This window comes from Malus domestica, chromosome 02 (genome assembly GCF_042453785.1).
Source record: "Malus domestica chromosome 02, GDT2T_hap1".
In the NCBI taxonomy this organism is placed as follows: domain Eukaryota; kingdom Viridiplantae; phylum Streptophyta; class Magnoliopsida; order Rosales; family Rosaceae; genus Malus; species Malus domestica.
The window spans coordinates 18528002-18542225 of NC_091662.1; the positions used below are offsets into that span (position 1 = coordinate 18528002).

The following is a 14224-nucleotide window of genomic DNA, read 5'->3' on the forward strand; positions in this document are numbered from 1 at the left end:
GTTGGTGTTGCTGCGGGTGGAAGGGAAGGCTGGATCCTTAGGCCATTTTTTATTTATTTTTCAGTTTTTTAGTTTTTAATTTTTTTAATTTTTTGAATATTTAATTATTAAAAATATATTTAATTATTTTTAAATCCAGTTGGATTAGTGAATAGGACACGTGTCGGGCCACGTCAGCATTTAATAGAAAAATTAACAAAAGAACTGACCGAGGTCTGACATTGTCACAAATTCGTAAGATAAGGTATGGCATTGTCAATTTTAAAAGATGAGGTATGAAAGTGTCGTGAAATCAATAGTTGATGTAGTTTTTTGTAATTTACCCAAAAAAATAAACAAAAGCATTTTAGTGTCTATGAAATAAAAAAGCAATTTAATTTTTTCTTACTATTATATACTATATCAAATTTTACTAAAAAAAGTATATAAAATATTTGATTTGGGACAAGGGCATTTTAGTAATCATATTGGTTTATATTTCGATTCTACTGAATTAGTAAACAACTTTATGAAATTCTATTCTAATTCCAAACAATTTTAGTAAACAACTTCTACAAGAATTTGATTCTGATTCCGCCTCATTTCATTTTCTCCTCAATCCAATTCCTCATCAATTAAATTTCTCTCAATTTGATTACGGATTAGTAAACGCGTCCTTAAGGTTTAATTGGATTAATAGTCCTTGTAGTGGTAAACTACTTGGAAGATAATTCTGTGCTAAAAAAATTAGAATTTAACCTCATGTGGTGAAGTCTGTTAAGATTTCAGCCCAAAATTGAAATTTTGGTCAACTTTCCTTTAATTGTTAGCACATGAGGCTTACACGTGAGACTAAAAAGATAAAGTTAGCCTCACTTGTAAGCCCCACCTGCTAACAATTAAAGGAGGGTTTTGTTTTAATCTAATATGTGTGACCCACGCGCTAATAATTAACGGAAAGTTGACCGAATTTTCAATTTTGGGTCTAAATCTTGAAAAACTTTACCACAGGGGCTTAAAGCCTAATCTTTTTACCGCAAAGGCTACCTTCCAAGTACCTTATCATCACGGGAACTAGTAATCAGTTTAGTTGGAATTTGATTCGGTCCATGCTCGGTTTGTGGGAGGGAGAGATGAAGAAAAATACATGAAAGTAAATGTTTTGAATTTTCTGTTTATAATTTTCATTGGGGTATCATTTCACGTCTTATATATCCCGTTTATATTCCTTCTATTGGAGCAATATTAGAAAATATGAAAAATAACAATATAATTCCAATGATAATAATCATAAAGAAAATCACAATATCAATAGTATACAAGATTAATATAAACAACTAGGGAGAAAGTTAGAAATACTGACAAACTTGGAGATTGAGGCTTTCATAAATGCAATGTCCTAAAGACAGAATTTCACCCCTACTCTTGTGCTTGTAGTTCGGTAGGCGTCCGTCTCCCAAGATTCAACAATCTATAATCTGAAGTCAAAACACTTTAATCTTCAGGCTCTGACGAACTTTATATATTCCGTACTCTCAAGACACGACTCGGATTTTTACTAAGACATTAAATAAAAACTCTTCTCTTCGATCCCTTAGATATGTGGGATGTTTGAGTTTATATAGAACTCAAACCACCCCTTTTTGAACATTATGACCGTTGCCTAAAGTTCCAATAAACAGACACAACTTTTGAATTTGAATTCAACTATGACACATAACTTTTATTTTTCATTAGTATAAAAATTAAATATTATAATATATAATTTCCAACACCTTCTCCTGCCACCCTTCCTCCAACTTTCTTATATCATCCTTTCTCCTTCTTCATAAATACCAAAAATAAAAAACGAAATGATATCGAACAAGCCTTGAAAATGAAGCAAACATGCATAAGATACAATAATTATCCCAACAGACGTATACTGAGAAATGAGATGTAGCTTAATACTTAATGCTAATAGGATACAAGCATGATAGTCTTAATTCTTAATGCTTAATGGGTAATAACAAGGGAAGGCAGTTTCAAATTTGATTGTAGGAAATCACAATCAGACTAATCCAGAATCAGACACCCTTGTCGACGTCGCCACAGCAGTTAGTTTGGGGAAGAAGCAGCACTTGAGCAATTGCCGGGAAGATCCAATACTCGGCCACATGACGCTTCTAATGACCATATTTCTGAAATTCCCACTCGCTATTATCTGCATTTGCAAAACAAGCACAAGCAAAAGTTAGGGGAAAAGACCAATATTAATCGTTCCAGAAAGACGGAAGCCCCAGGGAAAGAACGATTAAGGCATAATCTACCTAACGGACACACTTGGCGTGTCTTGAGCCATCGGCTTATGCAGTGGAAGTGAAATGCATGGTTGCAAACCCCTACAAAGATATATAACAACCAGCAATTCAGACAATGAAAACCACACAAGGATTAGGAAGGATAAGGATCATTACCGGCAGCACATGTAGTCAGTATATAAAACTTCAAAAGTAAGTGCTCTAAAGTAGAACAAAATCTTAAACATTAAAACTTCAAAAGTATTAGCATTTGAAAGCTCGAGCATACCCCAAGCAACTGTACATTCTTCACTCGTCGCGCTTGCCTGGTTTGCTTGGCACTCAATGCCTAATCACCACCAAACATTTAAAACATAGTATTAACACATCAACGAGAGAATGAAACGAAAATAAAAAACGAAAAGAAAACAACTCACAGAGATCCATGATATGGTTCCTGCAAATGGCACAGTTATCAACAACAATATCTGCATACAAAGAGCAAAACAGCATCAGTACACAATTCAAATACCAAATATATTCAGATGCTAAACCTAAGAGAAATCAGAGGAACCGGAACTACGGTTTAGGGTGGTTACCCCAGGCCCATAGAGCGACAGCATTCCACTTCTTGATCTCAAACCGCTTGGGCTTCTTGGTCGAAGAACCTGCACTGCTCGAACCCTCACCTACCGGAACCATCGGGACATCAGAATCCAATGTGGCCATTGCTTTGCTTCGAAAGTGGCGCCTTAGAACAATAATGCCTACAGTGTAACACAACGGAAGGAAAAATCTTTTTCAATATTTCATATAAAAGTTGGTTGGATAGACTACGTAGGCTTATAACATTTGAAACAAGTCACTCATTTCGATTATCTTTTCGGGTTTTCCTTGCTTTAACACAGCATTGTACGGGTTCTCCTTGCTTTATCAATGAGATATTCAGAATTTACAAATAATCAAAATGTCAAATATGATTTGTTATGGAAGTTCTGATTTGTTAATGCAAACAGCTTCATTGAAGCAAAAAGACAGTACAAGGAATGCCTAATTACTCGGAATTCATACACCATCCATGACTAGGGATGGATAACGGTTATGGCGGGCGGGTAACCACGGTTATTTATCCATAACCATTTATGCTCGTACCCGCATAACCGTTTACCCGTTGAGTAATTGCCTAAACGGTTATACCCATACCCATAATCATTTATAAACGGTTAACCATACCCATAACCACGTACTCATTTAACCGTAACCGTTTAGTACCCGTTTATCCATTTACCCTTTTTTAGTTCCGTTTATCCTTTCTTTTTTACCATTTACTCATTTTTCATCCGTCTACATGTTTTTTTTAACAACTTGAAAATTAAAAAAGAAAAATTTGTCATAATTTTCTTGTTATGACAATCAAACACCGTTATAGGTACATTCATCGTACATTTCCGCATTTTAATTTTTTTTAAGTCCTTATACCATGGCATAAATGCAGCGATTGATGCTATCTTATAACGGTCTAGACTCTAGAGAAGCATAAAGGTTTCATGTTAGTGGTTTCCTATATTGTGGTCATAGCAAGCTTAAGCAGTAAACATTTTCATGTCATTTATCTCAGACATCCATGACAAAATAATCAATATCTTCCTCCAACGCATGTCCCAAGCAGTTTTTTTCTGCATTATGCAGGACCATATCTTCAACCCTAAAAGTAGAAGGTTGATGTTGGAAGAATAATGCAAGCTTTTGTCTAGTTTTGATGGATAACAGCTCAGCTTTCGGCAGCTTTCGGCTAGTCTTAGTGCTAGTGTTAGCTGTTTGTTTTAGTCATGGTGCATCTCTTATTTAATGTTTACTTTAGGCATAGTTAAGTGATAATATTCCCTCATCATTGTAAAGCTAGTTAGTGGCTTAGGTTAGAGAGAGTGGAGGTCATCATTATGCTTGCTTAGCTGCCATTGTCCTCTACCTTTTGTCCTCCATTTTCTTTCCCGTTTCTTCTTCTCTATATGTTTGATCTTGTAACTATTTTATATATGAAATATACATAAAAAATTCAATATGGTATCCGAGCAGGAACTCTAAATTCTTGACTCTAGTAATCGTTTCCACTAAGTTTCTTTTGCTCTAAGCCAAGATGGCTGAAGAACTCTCTGAAACTGAAAGCTCGATGGATGCTCTAGCATTTTCTGACGTTGAGGTCAATCCTAATCAACGTCTCAATTATGTTTTGTTGAATGAATTCAACTACCTTCCCTGGAGTCGTGCAGTATCTCTTGCACTTGGAGGAAGATCAAAGCTTGGCTATGTAAATGGTGCTATTGAAGCTCCAGTAGTCACTTCTTCTACATACGAGTCATGGCTGTGCAAAGATCAGTTGGTCATGTCTTGGTTGCTCAATTCAATGGAGCGAAAGATTGCTGAAAATTTCAGTTATTCCGAGTCATCCATGCATCTCTGGAAGCAAGTAAAAGAGATGTATGGAAATCAAAATAATGCTGCCCGTGTCTTCTAGCTTAAGAAGAATCTGGCAAGTCTACAACAAGGAAGCAAAGCATTTGTTCAACACCTTGGTAGTCTTACAAACATGTGGAATGAGCTCGATGTTTATCATCCTCATACCATTGATGACACTGTGTTGATCAAGAGAGCAGAAGAAGACAAGATTTTTCAACTCTTGGCAAGCTTAGGTCCAGAGTTCGAAGACCTCAAAAGTCACATCTTAATGAATGCTGAACTCCCTTCCTTCACTGGTGTGTGTGCCATAATCCAAAGGGAAGAAGTAAAGAGGAAGGCCATGAATCAAGAGACTAAAGACAGCGTTTCTGAGACTAGGGCTTATGTCTCTAGCAACAAACGTCCTGAAGGCAAAGTTTACAAGGGAAAGAGACTAGATTTAAAGTGCAGCTACTGTGATTCTCTTGGCCATATAAAAGACAGATGTTGGATTCTTCATCCGGAATTGAAGCCTAAGTTCTTGAAGGAGACAAAAGGTCCAGAGATAAAGGGTACACAAAAATATCTGAACAACAATAGCTACAAGGCCAACCATGCAGCTACCTTGTCAACAGAAGGAATGGTGAATTTCACTACCAATCCTACTGCATTAATCAATGATTTTGCAGCATATCTCCACAGCAAACAGGTGCTTAACAATAGAGATGAAGCTCCCGTAGCTGAAGAGAAGAATCACACAGCTTTACTTGGAAAATTTGCTGGTTTTCTGGCTAAACATGACCATGTTTCACATAAAGATATCCCAGGTATTTTCAGTGCCTTCTCTACTGCCCTAAATGCTAGTAATGAACATGATTATTGGATCATTGACTCAGGAGCCACAGATCACATGACAAATAAAATCAAAGGAAAACTAATGAAAAGGGCTTGAAAACTTTGAGTTTTAATGATAAGGACAAAATAAAGGGTAAAGTGAATAGTACCAGGATTGACTTTTTAGTGTAAAAATGTGGTTTTTCGTTAAAGTGAACAGTACCGAGTGCTTTTCGTTAAAGTTCCCTAAAATCAATAACTTACATGATTTTACAAAAATGACAAATTTTTCTCAAGTGTCAGTAGCTAATGGGAAGGGTGCCACAGTTGTAGGAAAAGGAAAAATCAACTTATTCTCAAAACACATAGAGTCAGCAGCCCTTTACATGCCTTCTTTTCCTTTTCAACTTCTATCAGTAGGAGCTATCACAAATTCTCTAAACTGTCTAGTCATTTTCTCCCTTCACAATGTCATTTTTTCAGGATATCATCACCAAGAGAACGATTGGTGAAGGTTTCTTGTTGAATGGGCTTTACTACTTGGCTAAAGACACTAAGAATCCCAAGCTTTTTCAAGTCAGTTCAAGTGTTTTTCAAAACCAACAACTTTGGCATCAACGTTTGGCACATCCTTCTGATAAAGTAATGTCTTTTTTTGTTTCCAAAAATATGTAAGGACAAGTTAAAGTGTGATGTTTGTCACTTGTCTAAGTTTTCTAGGTTGCCTTTTGATTCTTCCACTTCTAAAGCTAGCCATCCTTTCGAAATCATTCATTCAGACATTTGAGGTCCAATACTAGAGTCCTTTGATGGATATAAATACTTTGTAACCTTTGTTGATGATTTTACAAGGATGACTTGGTTGTATCTTTTGAAATTTAAGAGTGAACTTTCAAATGTTTTTCAAGATTTTCACAAACTGGTTGGTACTCAATTTGCATCAAAAATTCATATATTAAGATCCGACAATGGCACTGAATACATGTCCCATAACATGTCTCAATATCTTAGTATTCATGGCATACTGCACCAAACAACATGTGTTGGCACACCCCAAAAAAATGGGATTGTTGAGAGAAAGAATAGAGACCTTCTTGAGAAGATAAGATCAATCATGTTTCATATGAATGTGCCAAAGAAATTTTGGTTACAAGGAGTACTTACAGCTGCCTACCTAATCAATAGATTGCCTAGTAAAGTACTCAGTTTCAAGTCTTCATATGACGTGTTGAAGGACAGACAAAATGATCTCTCACACTTGAGAGTTTTTGGGTCCACTTGCTTTGTTCACAACCAATCTCTCCACCGTGATAAACTGGATCCTCGAGCAACCAAATGTGTTTTCTTTGGTTACTCATCTACCCAAAAGGGCTACAAGTGTTACAATCCAATCACAAAGAAAATAATGGTTTCAAGGGATGTGAGATTTGATGAAAACATGCCCTACTTCTCCAAGAAACTAAGTGATGCAGATCAGGGGGAGTTTTTGAGTGACATGTTTCCATTACCTAGTGTTCCTCTCTATCAAGAAAGTCCCATTTCACGTAACCCACCAACTCTATTGCATGAGCTACCTTCATCTCAAACCACAGATATTGAACCTCAAGTTCCAATTCGTCGAAACCCTTCTAGGGTTCGACAGCCTCCACTTCGACTACATGATTATGTCACCTACACTTCTAGGTATCCTCTTACAAACTTTGTTTCCTATAAGCAGTTTTCCCCTTCTCATACTTCTTTTCTTAGTACCTTGGACAATACTCATGAACCATAAACATTTCAAGAAGCAAATGAACTTGAAATTTGGCAAAAAGCTATGAGGGATGAACTGCAAGCTTTTCATGACAACCGAACCTGGAGTGTGGTTAAACTTCCCGAAGGGAAGAAATCAGTTGGCAGCCGTTGGTTGTACAAGACTAAGTTCAACTCATATGGGACGATTGAAAAGCACAAAGCTCGTTTGGTGGCTCGTGGATTTACTCAGACTTATGGCTTGGATTACAAGGAAACATTTGCTCCCGTAGCCAAAATGAACACTGTAAGGGTTATATTATCAGTTGTCGTAAATAAGTCTTGGCCTCTTTATCAAATGGATGTGAAGAATGCTTTTTTGCATGGGGAATTAGAGGAGGAAGTGTACATGAAACTACCACCCGGACATCCTCAATCAAATGACCCTGACATGGTTTGTAAACTGCACAAATCCATTTATGGATTGAAACAGTCTCCACGTGCATGGTATGCAAAACTGAGCTCCATTCTTGAAGAGTTTGGCTTTCAAAGAAGTAGTGTTGATTCCTCACTATTTGTTCGTGATGGCTTAGTTGGAAAAGTAATCGTTTTAATCTACGTTGATGATCTTATAGTGACAGGTGACAATGCTGAAGAAATTCAGTCTCTCAAGCTCGCTCTTCAAAACAAATTTGCAATCAAAGATTTGGGACATCTTAAATATTTCCTAGGTATTGAGCTTGCAAATTCACAGGAAGGCCTCTTTCTCAATCAAAGGAAATACATTCTTGATCTTTTGAAGGACTCTGGCTTAATAGATAGTAAACCTACACGTACTCCTTTGGATAGCAAGCTACAACTTAGTACTCACAGTGAAGCTCTCTCTGATATTACTAAGTATCAAAGACTTGTAGGAAAGCTTATTTATCTCACAATCACACGTCCTGATATCTCTTATGCCGTGAGTATTGTGAGTCAATTTATGCATGCTCCTACATTAGCTCATATGCAAATTGTGAAGAGAATTCTTCGTTATCTAAAAGGGTCGATTGGTCGAGGACTCCTTATGACAAAAAATGATAGCACTGCCATCATGGGATGTACAAATGCTGATTGGGTTGGGAATTCTCTTGATCGTAAGTCAAAACAGGTTTTTGCACCTTTGTAGGTGGCAATTTGGTAACATGGTGCAGCAAGAAGCAAACTGTCGTAGCTCGATCCAGTGCAGAGGCCGCGTATCGAGCTATGGCCTCCATTGCGTGTGAACTTATTTGGCTGAAAAGCCTTCTGTTGGATCTAGGCTTTCCCAGCAATGAACCTATGTCTATGTTCTGTGACAATCAAGCTGCCATGCACGTTGCTTCCAATCCAGTCTTCCACGAGAGAACGAAGCATATGAATTGGATTGTCATTATGTTCGAGCACAGGTTCAATCTAAAATCATAACCACCTACTATACTCGCAGCATGATCAATTGGTTGACATTTTTACCAAATCTGTCCCTATGGTTCCGTTTCTATGCATTCTGTCCAAGCTTGGCTCAAGGGATCCCTTAATTCAGCTTGAGGGGGAGTGTTGGAAGAATAATGCAAGCTTTTGTCTAGTTTTGATGGATAACAGCTCAGCTTTCGGCTAGTCTTAGTGCTAGTGTTAGCTGTTTGTTTTAGTCATGGTGCATCTCTTATTTAATGTTTACTTTAGGCATAGTTAAGTGATAATATTCCCTCATCATTGTAAAGCTAGTTAGTGGCTTAAGTTAGAGAGAGTAGAGGTCATTATTATGCTTGCTTAGCTGCCATTGTCCTCTATCTTTTGTCCTCCATTTTATTTCCTGTTTCTTCTTCTATATATGTTTGATCTTGTAACTGTTTTATATATGAAATATACATAAAACATTCAATAGTCGACAACAAAGTTGATAAAATATTGACAGCAATTACATATATAAAATAAACAGGTAAATGGTTACTCGTTTATAATCGCGGTTACTACCCATAACCACTCATTTTAAATTTCACGGGTAAACGGTTATACCCATAACCGTTTATTTTTCTAAATGATTACCCATAACTGTAACCGTGAAATTTAAATGGACGGGTAACCACAGTTACCTATAACCGATGGGTATTTGCCCATCCCTATCCATGACAAATATCAAAGTAAACCAAAAGGACCAAATAATCAACCAGACAATTGGAAATTAAAAACCCATTAAGCACCAGATTAATATATTTTACACAGAAAAAAAAAAAAGAAAGTTCAGCAAGAAAGCAAAATGGGGTTCCATTCTAGAGTGCAAGATATAAATTAATACCAATATAAACGTAAAAATAAAATAAGAACTAAAATACCAAGAATTGGGCGCAATAAGTAAGCAAAGAAATGTCCCAACAAGAGGGATGATCGTGATTATCGGAAGAGAACGAAACTGATAGAGAAAACTGACGAACGAAAAGAGAAAACTACTGACCTGAGAGAGAGAAGATGTTGAGCGCGATCGGAAGCAAAACGGATGACGGGTGGGCAGGTCGTGGGAAATTATAGACGGCGGAACAGGGAGGTAGAGTCGGAGAGGGAGAGCTAGCGTACGATAGAACGTAAAAAGAGTAGTCGGACACAAATGTGAGAGAGAGAGGCGGTGAGGACGTGGTTTAAAAATAAAATAAAATAAAATAAAATAAAATAAAATAAAATAAAATAAATAAATAATTAGAGATGGTTTGAGAAAAAAAATGTAAAATTTGATATGTACAAAATTATATTACTATTTATGATTTTATTTTGTGATAAAATATCAAATTATTTTTTTATCCTATTTTAGTCGATAAAGAGAATTTTGTTAATATACAGTTTAAATGTTGAAAGAATTGACAGTTAAATAATTATTAGAGTAAATTACACAAAACTACCTCAATTATTGGTCGAACCACAATCTCATACCTTATATTTTAAACATTGCAATGTCATATCTCAACTTATGAATTCGTTGCAATGTTAGACCTCCGTTAAATTTTCCGTCAATTTGGCTGTTAAATAATGACGTTAAGGGTGGGCAAATGGGTCATGGACCCAAGGGTAGGGGCGGGTCCAAGCAGTTCGGGACGGGTCCAATTTTTTAAAATCTGAAACGGGGTGGGGAGGGGCGGTTCCACGTTAATTGTGGGGCGGGGCGGGTCCTAACTGCTGAGGAAACGGGTCCTTAACTCGAACCGTTTCCACCGTTCAAAAATATGAGATTTAATCTAGTCTGTTGATCACATCTTTGCATTAAAACGTACAACAATGTTTATCTCTCCGATTCTCTCAGACCTCGCACTCACTCCCTGAATATCCTCTCATATCTCATTTTAGGCCTCAATAAGGCGCCATCTCCGTCCATCGACTCTCCCCACTTTCTTGTTCTCCTTCCTACCCCTACTGGACTCAACTCCTTGAGACTCATGGTGAGTGATCGACCTCGACTGTGTCGACATCACAGCAACTAGCCACCATCACCATCGTGGCATCGTTTCTTGACTCTCCTCCGGTCCTTCCAATCGTGAGTTCTGGCCACCACCACACCATCCTCGCCGTTGAGAACACCACCATCATCCTGCAAATCCCTGGGTAATTTATGAATTAGGGTTTCTGAATTTAGGGTTTTTGCATAAGCTTTTCAATTGATTTAGGAATTATGTGGGTTTCTGATTTGGGAATTTAGGTTTTTTGGGGTTGTGATTGCATAAGCTTTTCGATTCATTATATGGACTGCTATGATTTGATTGCTTATTGAACCTTTTCGATTGGTTTTGAATTTTAAGGATCTGTTTATAGATTGTAGATTTTAAGTTGTTGGTATTTAAATTTGTTACAATTTTTTGAAGATATTGACTTTTGAACTAAAATTGGTAATTGAAGCTGCAATCTTGATGCTTGTAAGTCAAAGATGAGTTTGTAGATTGAATTTCTATATGATGCTCTTTAGAGATGAGTTTACATTCAAAGCTTTATAGAAGATGTATCTTCAACCATCCTTGGAAGAGAAAAAGCTATTGTGGTTAATCTAGAGCAGATTCGATGTATTATTACGGCCGATGAGGTTCTGCTTTTGAATTCCCTTGATAACTATGTATTGGAGTAGGTGTTGTATAATATGATTCTTTAGTTGGATATAATGCAGAAGTCCAAAAGCATTTTTCACTTTTGTGTGCAAATTTCTAAAAATGGAGTTTATTTATTCCAAGAATAACTTAAGTGTTCTAAAATTTAATAAATTATGAAAGTTCAAGATTGTTGCATTTGGTGGGGTATCTGGTTGAATATAGTTTTAAACAATACTGATCAATTTCTACCTTTTTTTTTTACTAGGTTGACCTTTTGAAGAGTAAGCTTAACTTTGATGAAGCTTTCAATTACAAGGAAGAGCATGACTTGAACGCAACTCTGAAATGGTCAGTGCATATTTGCATAAATAATGAGCTTGAATTTTGCTCTGAAGCCGAAGAATGCATATTTTAACAACTTTAATGTCCTGCAAAGAGTATATATAACTTTTGAGCTTCATCTGTGCGGTATACATCTTTGTCAATTTATCACATGAATTTGAAAGAATCAGTAATGTGCGCAAAGCTTTATCTATATCTGCAACTTTCTGCAAAGCTTTATTTTGGAGATACACAGTTTGAGCAAGGTGACTCATCACAACCTGCTTCTTTCAGGTACTTTCCGAAAGGCAGTGACATATACTTTGAGAATGTTGAAGGGAAATTTCTTGACGCAGTCCTCCTTAACATGAGAATCCACGGCTGATGAGCTTCAGAGAAGATTGACAACAAATGGAGTAGGTGATGTTTGGCAGTCTGATTATTTGCCCTTTGAGTTTAGGGTTTTAGAAGTTGCTCTGGAGGTTGCATGTACATTTCTCGATTCTCTAGTGTGTAAGGGAACACAAGAATTTAGGATCTCTATCACTGTTCATTGCTAGATGAGGGCGATGAGTGTTATTAATATATGTGTGTCTATATAAGAATATATAAGAATAGATGTGCAGTGCATCCTCAATTTTCAAAAACAGCTCCTGTGTGCATAAGCTTGTGAAACAGGTCTTGTAATTTTCTAAAACATGTCTGTGTTGCTGCAATGCAGTTTATAAATTACAAAAAAAAAAAAAGGAGATGGACCCGTGAACCCGTCCCCGAATCGGCCCGTTTGAAATAGGCTGGGTTAGGTCCGGTTCCTAAACTCAAATTCCCTTTACCCGGCCCATCCTGCCCCGTTACTATTTAAAACGGGTAAGGTCCGGTTCCTCCAAAATTGGGCCCAGCCCAGCCCGTGCCCACCCCTAAATGATGTGGCAGGAACAAGGCCCGCTCTTTTGCCAATTAGAATAAAAAATTAATTAATTATTAATTTTATTTAATAATTAAAATTAGTTGAAAAACTAAATTAATTATTTAATTTTTATTTAATAATTAAAACTAATTAATAAAAATCTCTCTCTCTTTCCCCACATCGCCGGTCATCTCCTCCCCTCACTCCCACATCCTTCTTCACCCCCTCTTCCTCATTCACTCCCTCTTCTTTATACCATTATTCCATCACTCCCTACCCTCCCTCATCTCCTCCACGTATTCTCTTCAGCTAATTCCCCATCCTCACCTCACTCCTTTCCCGGGCCACCACTCACAGATCGGACAAACCTAAACACCTTGGTCAACGGCTTTGTTTCGCGGCATGGAATGAACTGTTTCTGGAATCTAAGTCACTGTTTCTGGAATTTAAGTCACGGTTTTTGGATTTGGGTTCTTTTCTTTCTAGATACAGTGTTTGTTTGTGCACAGAAAAAACAAACAATGTATCTGATTTTTTTTTCCAGAAATAGTGTTATGTTTTGGGTTCTCCAGAAACAGTTTTAAGTTTTGGTTCATTTTTTTTCCTATTTACAGACGCCTGACATGTACGTACATCACTGGGAACGTAGGTCCTTATTTGCTCTGATTGGAATAAAATACTAACACTATAAATTGTTCGTGGTGCAGATAATAGGATGAGGATGAAGCCGATGACGAGGAAGAGGAGGATAAGGGCACGAAAAAGGTAGACAATTTTTTGGATGATTTTTTTATTAAACTTTGAGCTATTTTGGTTAAATAACATTTTAGGATGATTTTTGGTTAAATATTTGTTGGCCCAAGCCCTTTTCATTAAAGCTCCCTTATAAACTAGTGAATTATACAAGTGAAAGAGGGAAACATAAGTAGATGTCAATTTAATATAAAATTAAATTTATCCCTTTTTGTTAATTTTTTAAAGAACCAAACAGAATGATGCAAAAAAAAAAGAAAAAGACAAAAAAAAAAAAAAAAAAAACAAAGGAGATGACGGCGTGCGTTTGAACTTTGCCCGTGACTAATTTAACAATCACTTACTAAAGTTATCGCTCAACTCAAAAAAAAAAAAAAACAAAAAAAACATGGAATGATGCAACTTTTTGAAGTTTGTCATTTTTTGTTGTTATGGTTTATACTTATGGTTTCTTTTGAGTACTAAAATAAAAATATTTGAAAATAATCAATATTGGACATATATTGAAGAACTTATTAAAATAAATTCAATGGTATAATTTTCATGCATGTTAAAGTAATATAAAATATTGATTTAAAACACACAATTAAAATTATGCGTAATTTAATTTTGTAAAAAGTATGAATTTCACTTATTAAATTACCATTAGTGTAGTAGTAGTTATAATTATCAGCATCATGTTGTTTGATTCTTATATAAGTATCTCTCAATTAAATTACTGTATGGGCGTGTATATAACACAACCCGACCTAAGTTAAGGCGTGCTGGCCGTTATGTGAGGGTGATGTAGCCATGTGTACAGTGCGGAAACAATAAGGATAATAAATATGTGAACAAATAAAAACCGAAAGCTACTAATGTGCATTAATAAACAGGAAGTGCTAGGAGTGAGATACAAGTGT

General features: G+C 36.4%; 1 protein-coding gene and 1 long non-coding RNA gene across 2 annotated transcripts; one reads left to right on the forward strand and one right to left on the reverse strand.

Annotated features, from left to right (window-relative positions):
• Nucleotides 1-1836: 1836 nt before the first annotated feature.
• LOC103450248 (RING-box protein 1a-like) lies at nucleotides 1837-9884 on the reverse strand. The gene is made up of 6 exons (XM_029099205.2): nucleotides 9730-9884; nucleotides 2858-3025; nucleotides 2696-2746; nucleotides 2548-2607; nucleotides 2289-2360; nucleotides 1837-2182 (listed from the first exon to the last, which is right to left on the reverse strand). The coding sequence occupies exons 2-6, from the start codon at nucleotides 2985-2987 to the stop codon at nucleotides 2145-2147; spliced, it is 351 nt and encodes a 116-aa protein (XP_028955038.1). The 5' UTR covers nucleotides 2988-3025; nucleotides 9730-9884; the 3' UTR covers nucleotides 1837-2144.
• Nucleotides 9885-10552: 668 nt separating this feature from the next.
• On the forward strand, nucleotides 10553-12282 carry LOC139190461 (uncharacterized). Its single transcript, XR_011574694.1, has 3 exons — nucleotides 10553-10865; nucleotides 11607-11689; nucleotides 11957-12282. It is a non-coding gene; the product is annotated as an uncharacterized lncRNA (long non-coding RNA).
• The last annotated feature ends 1942 nt before the right edge of the window (nucleotides 12283-14224 follow it).